We start from the raw sequence: 25,374 nt of genomic DNA, 5'->3' as shown, positions 1-25,374 counted from the left end.
TATGTATGCTCATCTTGTCTATAGAGCAGCTCTTAAATGCGTCGCAAGAAACTGGTGACAGTGTCTCCTGATGCGGCAGCAGCACGAGGCCGCGTGCAGAGGATGGAGTGGCAGGTCAAGGTGCAGGACCTGGGCCCCGCCGGGCGCAAGTCCCGGTGTGTGAACGAGGTGCCGTCCTTCTACGTGCCCATGGTCGACATCAACGATGACTTCGTGCTCCTTCCGGCCTGACGCGGTGGGACAGCTGCCCGGGACACAGGCGAGCCCCCTACGTCTGCCGCCGAGTCCGGGCGGTGGAAGGAGACCACGTCCCCGGTGGGGACACCCAGGGAGAAGCCCGCGCTGGGCCCCTGGCACGCGCCTCTTTCACACCCGCCGCCGCGGGAGGACGCGGAGCTGGGGTCGCGTGCACGGACACGGCAGCCTCAGGCTCTTTTCCGGCGGCTGCACGGGCATCTCAGGAGCTGCAGGACGAAGAGCGTTTTTAAAATTCCTTGTTCCATTTCTGATCGACTAAAGAGAATAAAATTAAGGCGTCCACCCCTCACCAACAGCGGCCTCCGGGTCGGAGGGTGGGGAGAGCTTCGGCCCGGCTGCCGTCCTGTCGCCACGAACCTGCCTGCGGACGGTGCCGGCCTCGCACCTGGGCTGGGACGCCGGGCCGGGTGAGGGTCTGGCTGCGCCGCCCGCCCGCCTCACAGGGACACAGAGGCAGGACTTTCGGCTGTGTTCTTAATGGAGTCAAATCCACGTGGTTTGTATATTTTTTCCTTTAATCTTGGGCATTTTGTTTCTTTCTGAGAACATAACTTGAAACACTACAGAGCCAATAATCATATAAAAAGTGTACCTGTAAACGCTGTACAGTTTTATACACGTTCACAATGTACTTTTGCTGCCTTCTAGATAATTTATTTTGCAACACGTTACTGCACAGTTGTAAATAACTTATGTACTGTAACATCACTTCAGTTATGTGTAAAGAAATGAATTAGTTAATTAAATGCTCTTTGTGAAAAAAAAAACGAAAGAAACTGGTGACATTGGTTGCATTGGTAAAAGTAAACTGAGTGGCTGGGGAAAAAAAAGCATGAGAGGGTACATGATGGTTTTGAAGCAGAGCTGCAAATCCTTTGACCCTCCTCCCATCAGGAGGTGGAGTACAGGACCCTTCTCTTGGAGTTTGGTGGGCCTTTGCAACTGCCCTGATGAACAGAATGCAGTAGAAGTGGTGGTGCCCAAGTCAGCGTTTGAAAAGCTTGGTGGGCCTTTGCAACTGCCCTGATGAACAGAATGCAGTAGAAGTGGTGGTGCCCAAGGCAGCGTTTGAAAAGTCGGCAGCATCTGCAGGTTCCCCTTGGGACAGTTACTCCAGGAGAGAGAGAAGAGAAATGCCCTAGAAGCCCCAGCTGCTCGAGTCTTCCCAGCTCCAGCACCAGACGTGCAAGTGAAAAAACCTTTGAGATGACCCCAACTCTAGCCACTTTCTGACAGTAACTGCATAAGACACCCTGAAGGAGAACTGACCCATTGACCCCCAGCTTCATTAGCAACTAATGACATCATTACTGTTTTAAGCCACTATTTTGGAATGGTTTGCTAGGCAGTAAGAGATAACTAGAACAGAGCCCTTCACTGTTTACCCTTTATACATTTTGAATTTTGAATCACATGAATGTATTTCCTATTAAAAAAGTAAATAAAGCTAAAATTATCCCCCAAATTCCCTGGCTTAATCTTTTATCTATCTTTAACCCTTAAAATGGTTTCAGTAACAGAATTGTCTAAGGTTTCCTTGGCCTGATTATCCTCAAGGACTTACTGATAAGTAGGAATCTGCCTGGTGTGAATTGAGAAATGCTGGAATACCCCTGCCCCAGCTCCAAACAAACAAACAAAAATCTTTGCTTCCTCAACAATGGAAATTACTTCCTTAGCCAATAACATATGCAAATATGATCAATATTCTTAACATTAAATAAATGCATTCCATCAACTATGTGAAGTGAGAAGTGTACCTTCACAATAGAGGGTATCATCATAACCGAGCATTGTGAATAGAGGGCTAATGTGACATGATATGCCCCAGGATGCAATGCAACATGAAGTATACAGCATCACCTATGAACAATTTGCTCCAAAAACATTGAACCTGAAACTACTCAGGCTTTTAGATCTAACTTCAAGTTTACAGGAAGTGCAAGTGATAGAGAAACAAATTAAACACCACCATGAGAAAACAATCAGAAAAATTCAGAATATGGAACACTCTACAAGATAATTGGCCTGGTCTCTTCAAAACAGCATTGGTGAAGAGGTGGGGAAACAGGCATTTTCATGCAGTATTGTTGTAACTCTAGATGTATCTCCAAGACCATGCACATTCCTGGCTTAGAAAAATCCCTTTATTCACCCTGAATGCCAACACACATTCACAAATAAAATTTGAGTTCATCAGAATATACAACAAGAGGAATAATCATCTAAGAACTGACAAAGAAGAGTATCATTTAGGACAAAACATTAAGGATTTGATTAAATTAAATTTATTGTGAGTATATTTTGTAATATCACTTGAGGTACCAGGTATTAATGCCTAGATTATAACCAAATTACAGTGAATATTATGAAGTAAAGGGAGAGTTTAATCAATATCTTCATGCCTTTCTCAAACTAGAGTCCTTGTTTTTTAAACGTATTAATCCTTTGCGTTCATGTAGAATTCCTATAACAGTGCTGAATTGTTTTATGTACTTAAGGTAGCCTGAGACTGAGTTAGAATTGCTATGCTAAGAGAGCTAGTAGTTGCACTCAAATAAGTTAATTATATCCAAAAAAGCCCTTCATCTATCCACCGCCCACTGCTGTTCTGAGATTTACTATGCCATCAAAAGTGGGACTCAAGTAACCTAATGAAATTCACTATTTATGCCTATAATCACAGCAGTGATATTTCAAGGCCATCTCATTAGCAGAAATATTTGTAGTCAACCCATTCGGGATGCCCTTGGAAAAGAAATATGTGAAGCATATCAAAAGGGCATTGTTCCCTTTCAGAACAGGGATTTATTTATCAAAATCTTAGAGTAAATACCAAGATTAGATTAGTGCAACTGTTTCATTCTTTCCCCCAGACAACAATAGAAGATGTCAGGCCAGCTAAAAAAGTGCTGAGTTTAGAGTAATGCAAAGTTGTAAATAGTACTTTGCATTGAGAGAGAGTACACATTTAGGAGAAATTAGAAGCAGAGATTATTGTCTCTATTTTTCTATCTGGTAGCTTCCAATCAGTTAATATAGTACCATCCACAACCTGTTTAGCTATATTACCAAATTTTAATTTAAGAAATGAGGATCTATAAAGTGTTTGCCATAAGTCAGAGAGGGCTCTCCACTCCTGGGATAATGAAAGGGAATTCAGATTCAAGCGTCTCAATAAACACTGTGTCTTACTCTCTTCCTGTGACACAACCCGCTGACATGTGCAGTGCCTCCCAAACCCACAACTGGTTTACCTACTCAAAACACTTAAGACTTGGTCTTCATGCTAGTGTACTAGTTGAGAGAATGGGCTTAAATTCTCTTCTACCATTTACTTCAATTAAACAAGCAAATCACTCTTTAGGCCATGTTTTCTTCATTTGTAAAATGGAAGTAATAATAGTAACTACCTCACAGAGCTGTGAGAAGGACAAAATGAGAAAAACCATGTAAAGCACTTAGAACTCTGATGAGCACATAATATCTACTCCTCTTACACTCAGCATTTACTGTAGAAGGCGCCATGCTAGGCACTGGTATCCAGTGATGAATAAGACAGTTTCCTCTCAGTGATCTCACAATCTAGCTGAGGAGCAGACATGGAAGTAAATCATTATAATATTATAATTGAGACATAGAGGACATAGACAGCCCTCCCTAATTCGCTGTAGATTATGCCAGGGCCCCTGAAATGTCTCGGAACTTCACAGGATAGAGACACTTCAGCAGGCCCTTGAAAGATGAATAAACCTTTCCCTTGAGTTGAATGTTCTAAAATTATACACATTCAGTAATTTAGTATTATTTTCAATTACACCACACTGCATAGTGCTGCTACATGGAAGAGCCAGGAACATGCTTGCATTGCTCTCTAAAACCCTCTTTCTGGATAAAGAAGATGTGGTACATATATACAATGGAATATTACTCAGTCAAAAAAAAGAACGAAATAATGCCATTTGCAGCAGCATGGATGGACCTAGAGATTATCATACTAAGCGAAGTAAGTCAGAAAGAGAAAGACAAATACTATATGATATCATTTATATGTGGAATTTAAAATACGGCACAAATGAACCTAACTACAAAACAGAAATAGACTCACAGACATAGAGAACAGACTTGCAGTTGCCAAGGTCGGGGGAGGCAGAGGGAAGGATTGGGAGTTTGGGATCAGCAGATATAAACTATTATATATAGAATGGATAAACAACAAGGTCCTACTGTATAGTACAGGGAACTATAGTCAATATCCTGTGATAAACCATAATAGAAAAAAATATGAAAAAGAATATATATAACTGAATCACTTTACTGTACAGTAGACATTAACAAAGCATTGTAAATCAACTATAGTTCAATAAAAATTTTTTTAAAATACCCTCATTCTTATGTCCATGCATAGGAGATTACACATTATAGCTTTGTTCCGTTTATACACCCATGAAAACTGCCACAGTGTTTTCCTAGGCCCAGGTCAGCTGAAAACTGTCCCAAAGGTTTTGAGTTGTCCAGCAATTCAGGTCAAACTAGAGCTTTGAGAATTATCGCAATGGCTTTTCTTGGGGAAGGGTCACAAAGAATTCCCTCTTGGCTTGAGAAAAAGTTTAGATTTATATTATCAAACTGTATCAGTTAAAACTGAGGGAGTTTTCCTCTTTGCTTTGGTTACTGGGAAACTTGGAGACAAACTGGCTATCTGACAACTTCAACTATACGGGGCCAAGTGCTACTCTTTCCTCTTGTTTTGAATTCTTACCAATATCTGACATCTTTGCAATTTATTTAATTTGTATGGCATGTATTTTTGAGACAAATTCAAATCCTCTCTCAATGAGGAGGAAAATAATACATTTTTAGAACTCTCAAATTATAACTAAATAATAAAGTGGTACCCTTAAAGAGTCAACACCCTGCCCAAGGGCTTTATTAACCCCCGGGAGATTTACTCATTGACAACAGATCAAGCATAAAGTTCCAAACCATCAAACACCAGGCGGATATTTTTCAGGGGAAAAAAAGAGCACCTTAGTAAAACTTTTTCTGGCGAAAGAAAGCATTCAGATGTATTTGCTAGAGCAAACAGGCCACCTAGCACTAAACTAGCTAAGGACACATTTGAAGGACAGTGGCTGTTAGAGGGCAACGGAAATTCTGAAATCAGCGAGTTGGAACAGCCCCACTGGCCAGACCAACTGGATAGCCACCAGGACCGCTTCTAACAGAGACTTGCAGGAGACAAACTGACAGTGGAAAGAACTGAAAAATTAGGAGACACACACACACACACACACACACACACACACACACATACACACACACAATCAAAACAAACCCAACAACCTGATAGTGTCTAAAAAGAAGGCCATTAAAAAAATTTTTTAATGGACAACTCACTCTAGAGTTACCACTGGGATCAACATGAAATTTCAAATGATCCCTATGATTAGAGAATGATATTTGTATCAAATGGCCCACCAAAATGAGAAGGATATAAAGTGACAGCATTATGTAGACCTATATAGACACAAGGACACATACCATTCATGTAGCTACCTGCACAAACATCACACACTTATAGCTCGACTTTGTGCTAGTATGTTACATATATTAACTCTTTTAACTCTCCTAAGAGGTAGGTTTTAGGTCTTACACCTCTGTTGTCAGGAGCTGTAGAAATGAACAAACTTTGCTCGGCACACACGCAGTGTATCAGTGTTTGAGCTGGACTTCCATCCCAGGTCTGGGTAACTCCTCTGTAAATCATGCAATTTCCATTCCACCATGTGAACCAGGGAGGAGTGGGTAGAAGGAAGACTTGGAGATTCCTTGGAGGCCACTGAGGAAAAAGTTATTTGAAAGAGCATGCATGCTTCTTTGCTCACATGAAAGAGATTAATGCTACACTGTCTTTCCCTATTACTAAAACTTACATAAGACCTTTATGAAAACTTTACATGTTCCAGTTTTGCCACTAGCCTGAAAAGGCCTCTTTGGCTGCTTATTTAGAAAAGGCATATTTCATCAGAGATGATTCCAGTGTCTGTGCTCTGAGAGATCCTGCTCTTAACTTTCATGAGTCACAGGCTGTGCCTACATGATGCCACATGAGGAGGAAAAGTTAACAATTCACTCAGGAACAGGAATTTAGCTACATGATCCAAACTTTTGGGTTTTGGGAAACATCTGGAGGTCTGACATTGAGAGACACAGTCTGAGCCTCAATTGCTATTTTGCTTGGTACATACCCCTGTATGAATCATGAGAGAGCTAAAAACCATATACAAAAATAAACTCAAGATGGGTTAAAGACCTAAATGTAAGACTGGAAATCATAAAAATCCTAGAGGAAAACATAGGCAGAACATTTTCTGACATAAATCATAGTTTTTTGGATCTGTATCCTAAAGCAAAGGAAATAAAAGCAAAAATAAACAAATGGGACCTAATTAAACTCAAAAGCTTTTGCACAGCAAAGGAAACCATCAGCGAAAGGAAAAGACAGCCTACTGAATAAATGAAAATATTTGCAAATGATAAGGGGTTAATATCCAACATATATAAACAGCTCATACAAAAACATAAAAAAAAACCCTGATTTTAAAATGGGCAGAGAAACTGAATACACATTTTTCCAAAGAGGAAATGCAGATGGCAAACAGGCACATGAAAAGATGCTCAACATCACTCATCATCAGGGAAATGAAAATCAAAACCACAGTGAGATATCACCTCACAACTGTCAGAATGGCTATCATCAAAAAGAACAAAAATAACAAATGTTGGCAAGGAAGTGGAGAAAAGGGAACCCTTGGGCACTATTGGTGGGAATGTAAATTGGTGCATCCAAAGAAAACAAAACCACTAACTCAAAAAGATACTTGAACCCCAATGTTCATAGCAGCATTATTTACAATTGCCAAGATATGGAAGCAACCTCAGTGTCCATCAACAGATGAATGAATAAAGAAGATGTGGCATATACATATAATATATATATATATATTATATATATACACACACACACCCATATATATACATATACATACAGTGGAGTACTACTCAGCCATAAAAAGAATGAAATTTTGCCATTTGCAGCAACATGGATAGACTTGGAGGGTATTATGCTAAGTGGCATAAGTCAGACAGAGAAAGATAAATACTGTATGATATAACTTATATGTAGAATCTAAAAAAATACAACAAACTGGTGAATATTAACAAAAAAGAAGCAGACTCACAGATAGAAAAAACTAGTGGTTACCAGTGGGGAAAGGGAAGGCGGGATGGGGCAATATAGAGGTAGGGGGTTAAGAGGTACAAACTATTATGTATAAAATAAGCTACAAGGAGGGACTTCCCTGGTGGTCCAGTGGTTAAGACTCTGCGCTTCCACTGCAGGGGCATGGGTTCAATCCCTGGTCTGGGAACTAAGATCCTGCATGCTGTGCAGTGTGGCCAAAAAATAATAATAATAATTTTTAAAAAACAAGCTATAAGGATATATTGTACAACATGAGGAATATAGCCAGTATTTTATGATAACTACAAATGGAGTATAATCTTTAAAAATTGTGAATTACTACATTGTACTCCTGAAACATAATATTGTACATCAGACCCACCACTAGTCCCTCCCATCAGGGAACTTGCACAAGCCTCTTAGATAGCCTCATCCACCAGAGGGCAGAAAGCAGAAGCAAGAAGAACTACAATCCTGGAGCCTGTGGAACAGAAACCACATTCACAGAAAGATAGACAAGATGAAAAGGCAGAGGGCTATGTACCAGATGAAGGAACAAGATAAAACCCCAGAAAAACAACTGAATGAAGTGGAGATAGACAACCTTCCAGAAAAAGAATTCAGAATAATGATAGTGAAGAGGATCTAGGACCTCAGAAAAAGAATGGAGGCAAAGATCAAGAAGATGCAAGAAATGTTTAACAAAGATCTAGAAGAATTAAACAACAAACAAACAGAGATGAACAATACAATAACTGAAATGAAAACTACACTAGAAGGAACCAATTGCAGAATAACTGAGGCAGAAGAACGGAAAAGTGACCTGGAAGACAAAATGGTGGAATTCACAGCTGTGGAACAGAATAAAGAAAAAACAATGAAAAGAAATGAAGACAGCCTAAGAGGCCTCTGCGACAACATTAAATGCAACAACATTCACATTATAGGGGTCCCAGAAGGAGAAGAGAGAGAGAAAGGACCCAAGAAAATATTAGAAGAGATTACAGTTGAAAAGTTCCCTAATGTGGGAAAGGAAATAGCCACCCAAGTCCAGGAAGTGCAGAGAGTCCCATACAGGATAAACCCAAGGAGAAACACACCGAGACACATAGTAATCAAACTGGCAAAAATTAAGGACAAAGAAAAATTATTGAAAGCAGCAAGGGAAAAACGACAAATAACATACAAGGGAACTCGCATAAGGTTAACAGCTGATTTCTCAGCAGAAACTCTATAAGCCAGAAGGGAGTGGCATGATATACTTAAAGTGATGAAAGGGAAGAACCTACAACCAAGATTACTCTACCTGGCAAGGATCTCATTCAGATTCAATAGAGAAATCAAAAGATTTACAAACAAGCAAAAGCTAAGAGAATTCAGCACCACCAAACCAGCTCTACAACAAATGCTAAAGGAGCTTCTCTAAGTGGGAAACACAAGAGAAGAAAAGGACCTACAAAAACAAACCCAAAACAATTAAGAAAATGGTCACAGGAACATACACATCAATAATTACCTTAAATGTGAATGGTTTAAATGCTCCAACCAAAAGACACAGGCTTGCTGAATGGATACAAAAACAAGACCCATCTATATGCTGTCTACAAGAGACCCACTTCAGACCTAGGGACACATACAGACTGAAAGTGAGGGGATGGAGGAAGGTATTCCATACAAATGGAAATCAAAAGAAAGCTGGAGTAGCAATACTTATATCAGATAAAATAGACTTTAAAAAAAAGAATGTTACCAGAGACAAGGAAGGATACTACATAATCATCAAGGGATCAATCCAAGAAGAAGATATAACAATTATAAATATATATGCACCCAACATAGGAGCACCTCAACACATAAGGCAACTGCTAACAGCTATAAAAGAGGAAATAGACAGAAACAATAATACTGGGGAACTTTAACACCTCACTTACACCAATGGACAGATCATCCAAAATGAAAATAAATAAGGAAACAGAAGCTTTAAATGACACAATAGGCCAGACAGATTTAATTGATATTTATAGGACATTCCATCCAGAAACAGCAGATTACACTTTCTTCTCAAGTGCGCACAGAACAATCTCCAGGATAGATCACATCTTGGGTCACAAATCAAGCCACAGTAAATTTAAGAAAATTAAAATCATAGCAAGCATCTTTTCTGACCACAACGCCATGAGATTAGAATTGACTTACAGGGAAAAAAAGGTAAAAACCACAAACACATGGAGGTTAAAAAATACATTACTAAATAACCAAGATATCACTGAGGAAAACAAAAAATACCTAGAGACAAATGACAATGAAAACATGATGATCCAAAACCTATGGGATGCAGCAAAAGCAGTTCTAAGAGGGAAGTTAATAGCTATACAAGCCTACCTCAAGAAACAAGAAAAATCTCAAATAAACAATCTAACCTTACACCTAAAGGAACTAGAGAAAGAAGAACAAACAAAACCCAAAGTTAGCAGAAGGAAAGAAATTATAAAGATCAGAGCAGAAATAAATGAAATAGAAACAAAGAAAACAACAGCAAAGATCAATAAAACTAAAAGCTGGTTCTTTGAGAAGATAAACAAAAATGATAAACCATTAGCCAGACGCATCAAGAAAAAGAGGGAGAGGACCCAAGTCAATAAAATTAGAAATGAAAAAGGAAAAGTTACAACAGACACCGCAGAAATACAAAGCATCCTGAGACTACTACAAGCAACTCTATGCCAATAAAATGGACAACCTGGAAGAAATGGACAAATTCATAGAAAGGCATAACCTTCCAAGACTGAACCAGGAAGAAATAGAAAATATGAACAGACCAATCACAAGTAATGAAATTGAAACTGTGATTAAAGATCTTCCAACAAACAAAAGTCCAGGACCAGATAGCCTCAAAGGTGAATTCTATCAAACATTTAGAGAAGAGCTAACACCTATCCTTCTCAAATTCTTCCAAAAAATTGCAGAGGAAGGAACACTCCCAAACTCATTCATTGAGGCCACCATCACCCTGATAGCAAAACCACACAAAGATACTACAAAAAAAGGAAATTACAGACCAATATCACTGATGAATATAGATGCAAAAATCCTCAACAAAATACTAGCAAACAGAATCCAACAACACATTAAAAGGATCATACACCATGATCAAGTGGGGTTTATCCCAGGGATGCAAGGATTCTTCAATATATGCAAATCAATCAATGTGATAAACCATATTAACAAATTGAAGAATAAAAACCATATGATCATCTCAATAGATGCAGAAAAAGCTTTTGACAAAATTCAACACCCATTTATGATAAAAACTCTCCAGAAAGTGGGCATAGAGGGAACCTACCTCAACATAATAAAGGTCATATATGACAAACTCACAGCAAACATCATTCTCAATGGTGAAAAATTGAAAGCATTTCCTCTCAGATCAGGAACAAGACAAGGATGTCCACTCTCACCGCTATCATTCAACATAGTTTTGGAAGTCCTAGCCATGGCAATCAGAGAACAAAAAGAAATAAAAGGAATCCAAATTGGAAAAGAAGAAGTAAAACTGTCACTGTTTGCAGATGACATGATACTATACATGGAGAATCCTAAAGATGCCACCAGAGAACTACTAGAGCTAATCAATGAATCTGGTAAAGTTGCAGGATACAAAATTAATGCACAGAAATGTCTTGCATTCCTATACACTAATGATGAAAAATCTGAAATAGAAATTAAGGAAACACTCCCATTTACCATTGCAACAAAAAGAATAAAATACCTAGGAATAAATCTATCTAGGGAGACAAAAGACCTGTATGCAGAAAACTATAAGACACTGATGAAAGAAATTAAAGATGATACCAACAGGTGGAGAGATATACCATGTTCTTGGATTGGAAGAATCAATATTGTGAAAATGACTATACTACCCAAAGCAATCTACAGATTCAATGCAATCCCTATCAAATTTACCAATGGCATTTTTTACAGAACTAGAACAAAAAATCTTAAAGTTTGTATGGAGACACAAAAGACCCTGAAGAGCCAACTTAGTCTTGAGGGAAAAAAAACGGAGCTGGAGGAATCAGACTCCCTGACTTCAGGCTATACTACAAAGCTACAGTAATCAAGACAATATGGTACTGGCACAAAAACAGAAACATAGATCAATGGAACAAGATAGAAAGCCCACAGATAAACCCACGCACCTATGGTCAACTAATCTATGACAAAGGAGGCAAGGATACACAATGGAGAAAAGACAGTCTCTTCAATACGTGGCGCTGGGAAAACTGGACAGCTACATGTAAAAGAATGAAATTAGAACACTCCCTAACATCATACACAAAAATAAACTCAAAATGGATTAGAGACCTAAATGTAAGACCGGACACTATAAAACTCTTAGAGGAAAACATAGGAAGAACACTCTTTGACGTATATCACAGCAAGATCCTTTTTGATCCACCTCCAAGAGTAATGGAAATAAAAACAAAAATAAACAAATGGGACCTAATGAAACGTCAAAGCTTTTGCACAGCAAAGGAAACCATACACAAGATGAAAAGACAACCCTCAGAATGGGAGAAAATATTTGCAAATGAATCAACGGACAAAGGATTAATCTCCACAATATATAAACAGCTCATGCAGCTCAATATTTAAAAAAACAAACAAAGCAATCCAAAACTGGGCAGAAGACCTAAATAGACATTTCTCCAAAGAAGACATACAGATGGTCAAGAGGCACATGAAAAGCTGCTCAACATCACTAATTATTAGAGAAATGCAAATCAAAACTACGATGAGGTATCACCTCACACCAGTTAGAATGGGCATCATCAGAAAATCTACAAATGACAAATGCTGGAGAGGGTGTGGAGAAAAGGGAACCCTCTGCACTGTTGGTGGGAATGTAAATTGATACAGCCACTATGGAGAACAGTATGGAGGTTCCTTAAAAAACTAAAAATAGAATTATCTTATGACCCAGAAATCCCACTACTGGGCATATACCTAGAGAAAACCATAATTCAAAAAGACCCATGCACCCCAATGTTCATTGCACCACTGTTTAAAGTAGCCAGGCTATGGAGCAACTTAATGCCCATCGACAGATGAATGGATAAAGAAGATGTAGTACATATATACAATGGAATATTACTCAGCCAAAAAAAAGGAACGAAATTAGGTCATTTGTAGAGACGTGGATGGATCTAGAGACTGTCATACAGAGTGAAGTAAGTCAGAAAGAGAAAAACAAATATTGTATATTAATACATATATGTGGAACCTAGAAAAATGGTACAGATGAACTGGTTTGCAGGGCAGAAATTGAGACACAGGTGTAGAGAACAAACATATGGGCACCAAGGGGGGAAAGCTGCGTGGGGTGGCTGGTGGTGGTGGGATGAATTGGGAGATTGCGAGTGACATGTATACACTGATGTGTATAAAACTGATGGCTAATAAGGACCTGCTGTATAAAAAAAAAATTGTACATCAAGTATACTTCAATAAAAAAATAAAATAATTCCCTCCACAAAAAAAATGAGAGTTAAAAATAGAGAGCAGTAGAAGGCAAAGCAGCACAAGCCTGAGGAAAACCAGTGTGTCTCCACCATCAGTTACAATGGAGTGGGTCCCCATGGACCTTGGCTGGGACCTGAAGTTTGGGCCTGAGACCAAAGTGATGGTGAGGGCCAGAGGTTCCACTAAAACAGAGGTGATAATGGACTACTGGGACCCAACAGTGAAAGAAAGAGGGTGAATACTAACCCAGAGGAGCAGAGGTGAGAGAGAGGAGTTCAGAGTTCAGAGTCAAGAAACAGGCAAAAAGCAAAAGCAGATTGGGGTGAAAGGCAGGAGGGGTGGATGCTGAGAACCCTGGGTGAGGGCCAGCAGGGGATGGACGTGACAGGAAGGGGCACTGGCCATGATTTATTGATGTACTGTGTGTTGCATTTCACTCATTCAGTCTGAGGAACAAAGAAGCTTAAGTACATGTGTTACTCATACCAAGAAATGTTCTTGTTAAAAATTGATATCAGTAATCAGCTTTCCTTCTGGCTTTTGTTTTTCAGTGGGAATAAGAAGTAAACAGATGATGGCATGTGTAAGATGAGAAAAGGGCTGTGAACATTATATCCTTTAATTTAGAACCACTAACTTAAATCATCCTCCCAACAATACTAGCAGAGGCAAACACTTATGGGGGACTACGGTGCCAGGCACTGTGCCCCATGCTTTAAATGCACAATTTCATTCATCCCCATGATAACCCCAGGAGGTAGGTACTCTTATCATCTCCAGAGGGAAAAACTGAGGCTCGAGAGGATGAATAACTCGCCTAACACCCACAGCCAGAGCCCTCTCAGACTATAAAATCCTGTGCTTTTGAATCACTCTGGTTTGCAGTCTCTAGATTATGGTTTGCAAAGCCCTTCCACATGCAATACAATGGTCTTTTCAACAACTCGAAAACAGGCCTGGTTGCAAACCTCAGTTTTCCCCTTCCCAGTTGTGCTCCCTTGGTTCTCCTAAACACTCTGAGCTGGGGCTTAACCATCTGTAATGTGAGAATAGCGATGGTGTCTAACCACCCACAGGGATCCCGTGAGGAATAAGTGCGTTACTGGATGCACAAGTGTGCCCAGCATAGAGTGTAAGCTAAAGAAACGACGACAGCTCTAATGACGGGCAGGGCAGGGCTTGGGGTCTATTTGCAAACAAGCGGGGTGGAGCTGGAGGAGCTCAGGGGCTTTTACCCAACGCCACCTGCCAAGAAAAGGCGAGGAGTTAAACTCAGATCACCTGGTGCAAAACCCAGCATGCTTTCCCCTGAGACTTCCTGGCCCCTAGTTGCCCATGACACCACTTCGTGGAGCTAGGTATGGCTTGCCTTCCCAAGGGATCCTAGCAGCTGCGGTAAGAAGCAGCCTCTGGTGAAGGTGCACTTTAGCTCAGCGAAAACATCTGGATGCTCTTCATGGCAGCGTTGAAAGGAAATTTTCCCCATTCTGTTGGCACAAGTGGACAACAGTTTTTGAAAAGAGCAGTTCAGAGCACTGCTGGTCCTGATTTCCCCTGAACAAGGGCATGTGTTTGGAGTGCTGCCGGAAGGCCTGACGGTGTGTGAACTGCAGGCTATGTTGTTGTTGAAATGATCAGGATTTAACTGATGATACCTGGCCCCAGCGACAATTGGGAGAATCTGTTTCTATCCAGTATGAAGGTTTGGAGAGGGAGGGAGAGAGGGAGAGGGAAAGAGGGAAAAGGAGGTGGGGGAGAAAGAAGGACAGAGAGACAGAGACAGAGGGAGGGAGGTAAGGGGGGTGGGCGTGGAGACTGTAGAAGGGAAAGGATTCTCAGATAAAAAACAGAACACAGGGTCAAATTTCTTCCTGAGAATTTATAATGAGCTTGTTAATGAGTCATCTGCATCTAAAAGTAAGCTCACTTCCCTCATACTGGAATCCAGCAGTATCAGCCTTAAACAAAATTGTGAAATAGGCTTTGTTTGCTAGTCTCATCAACCTTTTAGCTTCTTGTTCTGTCTTCTGAAGCCCCTTCTCCCTGTCGTCACTTTGTGCACTGAGGCCAGCCTCCCCAAGCCCGCCACCCACCACGCCCACATACAATTCTTTACCTTTGCCTCATTCTCCCTCCAAATGTGATTGATCTCAACTCACGGCGAGGAGGAAAGCAAACCCAGGGAGATGAATCCGTATCAAGTTGTGAATGACTGATGGCCTTCCCAAGGTACTCATGGTTTAAGAATTGGTATACTCTATATGGTAAATTTTAGAAAAATTTTCATCAAGCTCTGAACCAGTTTATCTTCACAAAAGCAGATCATTACATTGAATTCAAGATCCTGCTTTCAATACATATTTAATCACTGACCCACTGAAGAAAATATTTATTGACTGACAGACACTGTGCTGGGGGTTAACTGGTGAGTGAGGAGAAATCCTTGCTAATATTACAGTCAAAGAATCTACAGCTTCCACTAGGGGAGTAAATAGGTCACCCAGCATGCACTGTCTTCTTGGTCCAACGCTTTGTAAATATCAGAGGAAAAGCAGGAGGAGGAGATTATGGAGGAGGAGCTGAAAGATGAGGGTGGGCAGGAAGGGACTCGAAGGCCTATAGGCAAGGCTTACCCCTCCACCCTATTGGCTTTGTCCCCCATTACCTTCCTGTCCCCAGAGTTTACTACCTGGACTAGGAAGATATTCTTGTAATACATAGTAGTACTAAGATTATTTTATAATCTCGGACATTTGTTAAATATCAAATTTGGTGACAAAACTTTAAAATACACAACTGGAAAACGGGCTTCCTTAGAACATAAAGTTACCACAGAGGTGACTGTATTTGTTTTATTTACTCTACCGCCCTCCGGCACCCCCCATGCCTGCTAAAGTATGTATGCTAAAAATTAGGAGAACTGGATTCTAGCTCTCATTCTGTGTTACTTGTAAGCTGTGTGACCTCAGACAAGTTACACCTCTCTGAGCCTTACTTCTTTATCTGTGAAGAGAGCGGATTGGATTTTATAATCTTCAAAGTTTCTCTCAGGTCAAATAATGTTGTAATGCTGTGGTTCTTCACTGATATCACAGGCTTCAGTGAGATTTTAATAAAAGAACTTGGCATAGTTCACTGGTTACATGACTCAGGAATCCACCTCAAAGAAACACAAAATAAAGGTTGTCAGAGAAAACAGCAGACTTTCATTTCCTGGGAAAAATGCTTCCTCTGGGACCAAAGAATGTCCATGTATTAATTCCTGTTACAAAGAAAGCTCAAGGAACAATAGAAGAGTAAAAATCGACAGAAAGCATAGCCGATCATATGTAGGATACATCTACAAGTAAAGATTTGTATATGATGGGTGCTTTTTGGAACCAAAAATGAAATCTAATGTTCAAAATTAATTTTAAAGTAGCCTCTGTGTTTCAAATCCCCAAGTCACCAAATCGAAATATAGCTTGTCTCATCAGGCTATATTAACAGGTCTCCAAGTGGACTGTTTTCTTGATGCACAGAAAAGGGGGAATCATCGTACTAGACTCTGTCTTACTAAAGGGCAGAGAGGCTATGGCTGGGGAGAAAGACTGAAGTTTCTTAGAAATGAATGGATTTTGCAAGGGAAAAGAGCAATGATGAGCATGATCAGTTTATAGGTGGCAGGTCCCAGAGAGGAAGTGACCTGTTGAAGAGACAGTACAGGATGTCACAGTTGGTGAACCAGTTGTAAATGGGCCAGTGCTTAACCCTCAAGCACTGGCCAGCTTACAGTCCACCTCTCCACCTACTGCCTGCAGTGAACCATGTATGGAGGAAAAAGAGTAAAAGAAATAAATAGGCTAATAAAATACTAGTTAGAATGTTAGAACCAAAAGAATATCTAGAGGCTTGCTAGTCTCACTATCTCATTACACAGATGAGGAAATGAGACCCAAAGAGGGAAAGTGACTTGGCCAAGGTTGAGCAACTCATGGACCACACCCCCCCATTCAAGTCAATCTAAGTAATAACACTAACTGGTACTGATTAATTCACTCCTTCCTTCCTCAGCAGACTCTTTGTCTGAGGAATGCTAGTGTCATTCACTGCTGTGATACTTAAGGTTTCATTTAACATACTTACTCTTATTTTATCCCTAAAATGTCTGGGCTGGGAGTTGAGCCCTACAGACAGCTGCAAAACTAAATTGATGCAAGTGATACACTGTGATGGGGGCCACATGCAGCTAGGGATTGCGGGAGTTAATACCACAGCAAGAGGGTTGTGATTGTCATGGCCAAGGGGTCAATTAGTCAAAAGGACAGAATTGAGGCACCCTAAGCTGATTCTGAGACCAATAAGATGTGACCACCACCACCATCAATACCTAAGTAGTCTTGAGTCTAGGTTTATGGAAATCTCAACAGTGTTCAAGGTTACTAGAATAACATTCCCTATAGCTATGAGGAAATTCATTCCTAACAAACATTCACCCTTCCTTTCTTCCTACCTTCTTATTCCTACTTACCCCCACCTCCCAAATCTCTTTGCCTTGACAAATAGATTACCCCTATTCATAGTGGAAGAAAAAAAAGAAGGATCCTTTGTCATATGACAAAGGGTCTATGTTAGGTTTTGCTTCCTGATGCAGTTTGACCAGTTATATCCCATTGAGTCCTAGTTCTGAATGTGCTGTTGCAGGATCTATCGCCGAGTCTCGGTTTCTTCATCTATAAAATGGACTAGGTAACTCCAGGTTCCTAACTGTAAAATTCCCAAGATTTCATAACATTTTTCTGATATTACAAGTGGCAGCCAGCTTCCAAAAAGCTTGTCATTTGTTTATTAGATGTATAAACTTGTAAATAGAATGAAAGATAAAGTTACATATTTTTAAAAAGTCAGTTCTGTTCTTGCGATGTACCCTAAACATTTCATCTTATTCCACCCTCACCATCAAGTACAGACATAAGGACACAATAAACATCTGAGATTATGAGTCAATAATCAGAAGAGAGCAAAATCTGACACAAAGTGAAATCAATGTTGGGTTCACTATCAATCAGCAGATATGCTCCTTGTACCTAGACAAAACCCAACTGAAACTAAAACCAAGATGGGTCAGATTTGCATGATGGAACAAGTCATGGTTCAATCACAGATGTTGGAGGTTACTGTTGTTGGCCCTTCATCCATATGTCTATTCATCTTTCCATTCATTCTTTTATTTTTATTTTTTTGATAACTTAAAGTAGAAAATCTAAGGTATTAAGCAAACCCTCAAAATGCTCAGACGTGTCTCTGCTATTAAGACATGTTACTAGAGGATACAGAATAACAATGAAAAACATTGCAACACGAGGTGTGACATTCTTTCCTTTTGGATAGTCATAACTTGGCCCACTCTTGGAACTCAGCCATACACAGCTGATAATCAAGATGAGGGAAATTCCCATGAAGAACAAGTTCTAAGTGCAAATACTGTCTAAAGTAGTCATCTGTGCGTGGCTGTGCACTAATTCCCCTTCCCAGGGAAGAAGAAAAAGGAAGAGTAAGAGCCATTAAGTTGGCCTCTCAGTACAGTATATTCATAATCCTCTCATTAGAACAGTTAGTTCACTGTTTTTAATGTTTGTCTTGTACACAAACTTGTACATTGTTCTGTGGACTTGGGAAATTCTCAAATACCCCTTTAAGGACCCCCTTTAAGCCCAGACTCACATTTTGGTACAAATACAAAGCTCACAGAACTGAGCAGTCTGGGGTTGTACATTTCATACACACCAAGAATGGCCATTCCTGTCCCTTTGCCAGGGTCAGCGGGCCAAGCTTTCCCCCAGTACTAGAGGAAGCTGATGTATCTCAGAAACATGAGCAAATTGGAAAATCTGAACAGAGGTTATTTGTTCCACAAAAAGCAGCAAATGTGGTAAAACTTTAAAATTCTAATGACTCCACCACAGCCCTGGACTTCTGGCCCGAAGAGGTATACTCCTCACCTTAGAAAGGCTGTTGCCTCACTGTTTCCCAAAAGGGCCTAAAATCACCACCCCTCCCCCTTATGCACATACCTTGTTAACAGCCAGGAGGTCACACCTCTAGATAAACCCTTCTCTACTTCTGCAGTTTGCTAACTGGAAGAATACAGCCCTTCCCTCATCAGTTTCTGTCTCTCCCTTAAAGTGGTATCTGCAAAAGCTAAGTGCTCCCTGTTGAGTTTATTGCACGTTTATGGAGTAATTACTATGTGTCCAGCTTGAGAGCTAGCTTAGCAAACACCAGCCTTAACCAAGCATTGCAATCACCTGGGAAGCTTTAAAAAACATAATGTGCCAGTGCCCAATCTCTAAGAGATTCTGATTTAATTGGTCTGGAGACTTGGGCAGCAGTACTTTCAAGGCTCCCTGGTGTTTGTAATGTGCAGCCAGAGCTAACCCCCAAGCTAGGAACTAGAGATACAGAAACCAAGGTGGCACAGTCCCTCCCTTCTAACAGATCATGTGTCTTTGGCTAATTTGTAACTGGCACTAGCGTTTCACCTTGGGTAAGACAATCATCAGTTTGGGCTTTATTGACATTATGTGCACAGGACATGGATCACTTTGGGGACAAATATGCACCATCTGCTAGCCAAATGAATGGGCCGCATGGTTATTTTAAAACGTCTCTGATTTATTTCAGTGACTGTCTCTCACAGGCACAATTTCCTCTGGCAGCTAGAGCAGTCCATTAAACACTGATACCTGCTCTCTCCTGCTCAAAGTTCTCCCAGTGCCTAGCACAGGAACTGGCACAAAGACAACACACCATCAGTCCTGGTTCAGCCAAAGTCACCCAGCAGAGCCAATCACAGAACATAAATTTTGTCACAGGAGACACGCCTAGTGAAGTGCTTATGACTAAACTGTTTATCAAACATTACTGCAAATACTATTCTTAATCACATTGGATAGATGAAAATATCCCCTATTATTTTTTGTCTTTCATCCTTTTGAGCAGGAGTCAGTCATGTTTTCCACCAGCTCAGAGTCTGGCCGATTGTGACCAGTGTAGGAGGTATTCCAGGAGTCTTGGCACAACTGGCTAATGGGAGCCTGTATCCAAGGGGTGCTGGTGTCCCACTGGACCTCTCTCCAGAGGGGAGAGAGGGGAGATAGGGCAGGCATCTCCTGTCTGTCCTCTCCTCCCCGCCAATCACCACCATCACTACCCCCAACCTTGTCTAAACGGACAGATGTCTGCCTTAGTGTCCCTGTTTACCCTTAAGTCCTTTGCTGGCTAGAATCCTGCCCCCAAGCCAAGCCTGCTTACCCTTGACCTCCATCACAGAACCACTGGCTAGTGAAAGCAAACCCCAGACCAGAGGCATAGCCAGCAATCCTGGGGACAAATATTTTCCAGTCAGTCTTCCTACACTTCTCACGTCACCCTGCCCAGTCTGGACACAACACACACAATGAGACCCTCTCCCAACTGGGGAGGAGATTTTGTCTCCATCCCTCTCAACCAGGCCCACCCCTAATGTTCATGGGGTTCAGAGCAGGAATACAATTGATGGCTCTCACCTCGCAACTATTTAAAAGTTACAAATCAAGTTAACTAACCATTAAATAAAATACATCCTACCCTCCTGCCTTGACAAATGCATCTTCATAATGAGGGTTAGTTTTTCCTCTTCAGCTACTTAATTGAACTACATTTTGGTATGGTTATTATGATTACTTTTATTTTGTCATGATTGCATTTTTATGGTAATGATTGTAACCTATACTCATTTATCATGATTGCAACCTGTAGTCACTCCCAATGGTATAAAATATTAAAATATAATTTATTCAAAGTACAAAAATCTTGAATATATTTTTACCAAAAATTTAAATTAAATGTTAAAAAATAAATTTTTTCATGTTTTTGGAATTTTATTTCTTCTGACATATTCAAAATTATATATTAAAATTAAAAGGTAAATGATAACTAAATGAATACCAAATGTTAAATTTTAAAAAGTTTTAAATAATGTTGAAATTATAAAAACTGCTCTTTTGGAAATTTATTTAAATCTTAATATTTTAGCAAAATTTAACCTATTCAAAATTCTAGAATTCAACATTGGTTTAGCTGGTGAGGTAAAAAATCAGTATCAGGGACTTCCCTGGCAGTCCAGTGGTTAAGACTCCATGCTTCCACTGCAGGGGGCATGGGTTTGATCCCTGGTTGGGGAACTAAGATCCCGCATGCCGTGCAACGCAGCCAAAAATTAATTAATTAATTTTTAAAAATCAGTATCACACTTCACACATGCTATATCTACATCCACATCTACATACATAAAAATTTAACATAAATATTAATTTTTTACTATTTCCAAGCATTCTTCAGTTGTCATGTGCAACTGTTGCAGATACTACAATAATTTGTGGGTATCTCTGGTACAGTAAATTGTAACACAAAGAGAAGCAAGAGAAAATGAACATTTGACATTATTGGCAAATGATAAATACGAATTTTTTGCATTTATGCTGTCTAAGAAGAAGAATTTGACAATTTGTCTTTTCTCTCACTAAGTACTTCTGCCATTCAAATCCTCCCAGCTCCCTAAAGCAGTGTCTGCCTCTGAAATCATCAGTGGCACCACCCACAAACCTTCCTGGCATTCAAATGTAGTCACTTTTGGAAACATTTTGATTCAAGGACAGAGGGGCAGAGATGTAAAGAAGCAGTCTCCTTGGGCCTGAACAGTGTAAGTCACCTGAAATCAGATCTCAACTGACAAAGGCACCACTGCCCAGATGTTTCTAATAAATTCATTTGTGTATGTGCTTGTGTATTCCTCTAAAGGGTGGGGTCCAGAGGAGAGACCTCTCTTGCCTAGGTCTTTCACCAGTTATCAAAGGGGCTGGTTCAGAGCTAGAATAAGCTCTCAACCACAGTTGGAGAAAGATTGAATAATTTAAAAATATTTAGTACTGGAAATTCTGTTTCCAACCATGATGAAATAATTTGAACTTAGAAAAATATACTAAATAACATTTTTAGATATTGAAGAACAGGCAGGATAGGACTATAATTGTTTTGAGAGAAAGGAAAAAACATGACGTGAGTCTTAATGATTGCCCTGACTTTCTGTCTGGAGTCACCTTCAGGAAAGCAGTGCAGGGAGGAGGTTCACAGCAAGTACAATAAAATCACTGAGTTCAGGGAGGTGAAGGCAGCTGGAATCCATGTGGCAGAGAAAGAGCTCCAGAAGTTTGCACAGAGTTCCTTTAGAGTCCATTGCTAATATTAAGCCATGAGTGTATAGGATGAAATTCCTTTATGTCAGGCAAAGAATGACTGGGGAACTGCACACTGAAAAATTCCCAGAGCTCACACAGGACTGGGAAATACTGAAGTTCTGATCAGCCAAAGAGGAGAATACTCAGGGCATTCAGTAGAAACTCCAGAAGGGTCACACTTAATAATCAGATAAACTAGTCCTAGATTAAAATTTACCCCAAACCTGCCCTAACAGAGGTTTAGACAAGCCTTGAAAGGATAAAGCTGGTCAGCAAGTATTACTACCTACCAGAACAAAGTCTAATACTCTTTAAGGAGAAAAACAAAATCCAATATTCAATATCCTAAAATTTACAATATCCAGCATTCAATAAAAATTACAACACACAAAAAGCAGCAAAATGTGACCCACAACTTGGAGAGAAAATCAGTCAATTGAAATGGACCCCAAAATGACAAAAATAATGGAATTAACAAAGATATTAAAATAGCTATTATAAACACTTTCAAGTATGTAAAGGAAATATAATGAGAAGAGAAATTGAAAATAAAAAAAGAACCCAAAGAAATTCTAGAGGTAAAAATATTCACCGTGTAGAAAGAAAAATTTCACTGAGTGGGATTAATAGCAGATTGGATACTGCAAAAAGAGAAGATCAGTGAACTTGAAGATAGAACAATTGAAACTATCCAAACTGAAACAAAGAGAGAAAAAAAGACTGAAACAATGAACAGAGATTCAGTAATCTCTGGAAAGTGTGAAGCATTCTAATATACATATAACTGTATTCCCAGAAGGGCAGGGGACTATTAAAATATTTGAAGACTAAGAGAATAAAAAGACAAGCCATGGACTGGGAAAAAATACTTGCAAAAGGCACATTTATTTGATAAAGGACTACTACCCAAAATATATTAAAAAAAAAAAAACTTTTTAAAGCTCAACAATAAGAAAACAAACAACCTGATATTAAAGTGGGCCTAAGACTTTAACAGACATCTCACCAACAAAGAATTTGCAAATGGCAAATAAGTGTAGAAAAGATGCTTAACATCATGTCAATAGGAAATTACAACAAAAATGTGATATCACTACACACCTATTAGAATGACTAAAATCTAGAAAAATGACAATACCAATGATGTGGAGTAATAGGAACTCTCATTTATTGCTGGAGGGAATGCAAAATGGTACAGCCACTTTGGAAGACAGTTTTGCAATTTCTTAAAAATTAATCATAGTCTTACCATATAATCCAGCAATCATGTTCCTAGATATTTACCCAAGTGAGATGAGAAACAAAAACCTACACACAAATATTTATAGCAGTTTATTCACAATTTTCAGTAACTGGAAACAACCATGATGTTCTTCAAAAGGCAAATGGATAAATAAATTATGGTTCATTCATACAGTGGAATTTTATTCTTAAAAAAAAAGCTACTAAAAAATATGGGGGAATCTTAAATGCATATTGCTCTCTGAAAGAACCCATTTGTAAAAGGCTATGTACTATATGATTCTAACTATATGCATTCTGAGAAAGGCAAAACTATAGTGACAGTAAAAAGATCAGTAGTTGCCAGGGACTGGGAGTGGGTAGGGGAGATGGGTGAATAAGTGTTGCACAAGGGATTTATAGGGCAGTGAAACTATTCTTTCCGTATGATGCTGTAATGGTGAATATAGGACATTATGCATTTGGTAAAATCCATAGAACTGTACAATACAGAGTGAATCCTAATGTAAACTATGGACTTTAATTAATAATAATGTATCAGTATTGGCCATCAATTATAACAAGTGCATCACTAATGCAAGATGTTAATGATAGGGGAACTGTAAGGGTGAGAGAGAGAATATACAGGAACTCTCTGTATGTCTGCACAGTTTTATGTAAGCAAAAAACTGCGCTAAAAAAACAGTCAATTAAAATACAAAAAAACAAAACCCTGGGGGTCAGCAAGGGCTGTTCAGCACCACACAGCTGATTAGTGTTACAGTCCAAGCTACAATCCTGGTGCCTTCACCCCAATTCAGGGCAAATACATTCATTTCCGGGAAGGTGGGGGGGAGGTGGAGTGGGGAGGAATCTTCCTCTACACCAGAGCTGTCCCTCAAGTTACAGATGGAAGCTATACCAGAAGCTTTATTCTCATAGCTAGGGTGACCATGCATACTGGTTTGCCTGGAATAGTCTTGGCTCATGCCCGTGGCCAGCATAAACATTAATAGTGCCCCTCTTGACATGGAAACAACCTAAGTGTTCATCAACACATCAATGGATAAAGAAGATGTGGTAGCTAGCTAGCTAGTAAGACAGATATTTCAGCCTTAAAAAAGAAGGAAATCCTGCCATTTGAAACAACATGGATGGACTTCAAGGGCATTATGCTAAGTGAAATAAGTCAGACATAGAAAGACGAATACTGTATAATCTCATTTATATATGGAATCTTAAAAAGTGAATTCATAGAAAAGAACAGACTGGTGGTTGCCAGAAGTGGGGGCAGGAAGTGAGAGGTGGGGGAAATGGGGGGAGGTTGTCAAAAGGTACAAACTTCCAGATATAAGATAAATAAAACCTGGGGATGAAAGGTATAACACAATGATTTTAGTTAACAATACTGTATTATACATTTGAAAGTTGCTAAGAGAGTAGATCTTAAAAACTCCCACTACAAGGAAAGAAACTTAACTATGTGAAGTGATGGATGTTAACTAAACTTACTACGGTAATCATTTTGCAAAATTTACATATATCAATCATTATGTTGTACACTTTAAACCAATACAAAATTATACATCAATTATATTTCAATAAAACTGAGAAAAATAGTATCCCTTTTCAATCTCAAACTTGATCAGTTTCGTACAATTCATTATATGACATCCTATTTGAAGCAGACTTTTATTATCTTCAGTAATAACTTTATAAAATAGATACTGTCATTATCCCCATCTCATAGATGAGAAACTAAGGCATTAAAAAAATATTTGAAGATATAATGGTCAAAAAGATGTTGAAATTTGATAAAAACCATAAACCTACGGATACAAGGCTCAGTGAATCCCACGGAGTATCACT

General features: G+C 39.5%; 1 protein-coding gene across 1 annotated transcript in view; it reads right to left on the bottom strand.

Annotated features, from left to right (window-relative positions):
- Positions 1-411: 411 nt before the first annotated feature.
- The window catches only part of CUNH9orf135 (chromosome unknown C9orf135 homolog), a 239,423-nt gene continuing 214,460 nt past the window's right edge, over positions 412-25,374 (bottom strand). The window contains exon 8 of the mRNA XM_029203432.1: positions 412-464. Coding sequence (XP_029059265.1) covers positions 426-464 — 39 coding nt within the window. The 3' untranslated portion in view covers positions 412-425. The remainder of the gene's footprint in view (positions 465-25,374) is intronic.

This window comes from Monodon monoceros, unplaced genomic scaffold, assembly GCF_005190385.1.
Source record: "Monodon monoceros isolate NGI ecotype Baffin Bay Population unplaced genomic scaffold, NGI_Narwhal_1 Super_Scaffold_5, whole genome shotgun sequence".
Classification (NCBI taxonomy): Eukaryota; Metazoa; Chordata; class Mammalia; order Artiodactyla; family Monodontidae; genus Monodon; species Monodon monoceros.
This window is presented reverse-complemented; position numbering and strand designations above follow the sequence as displayed.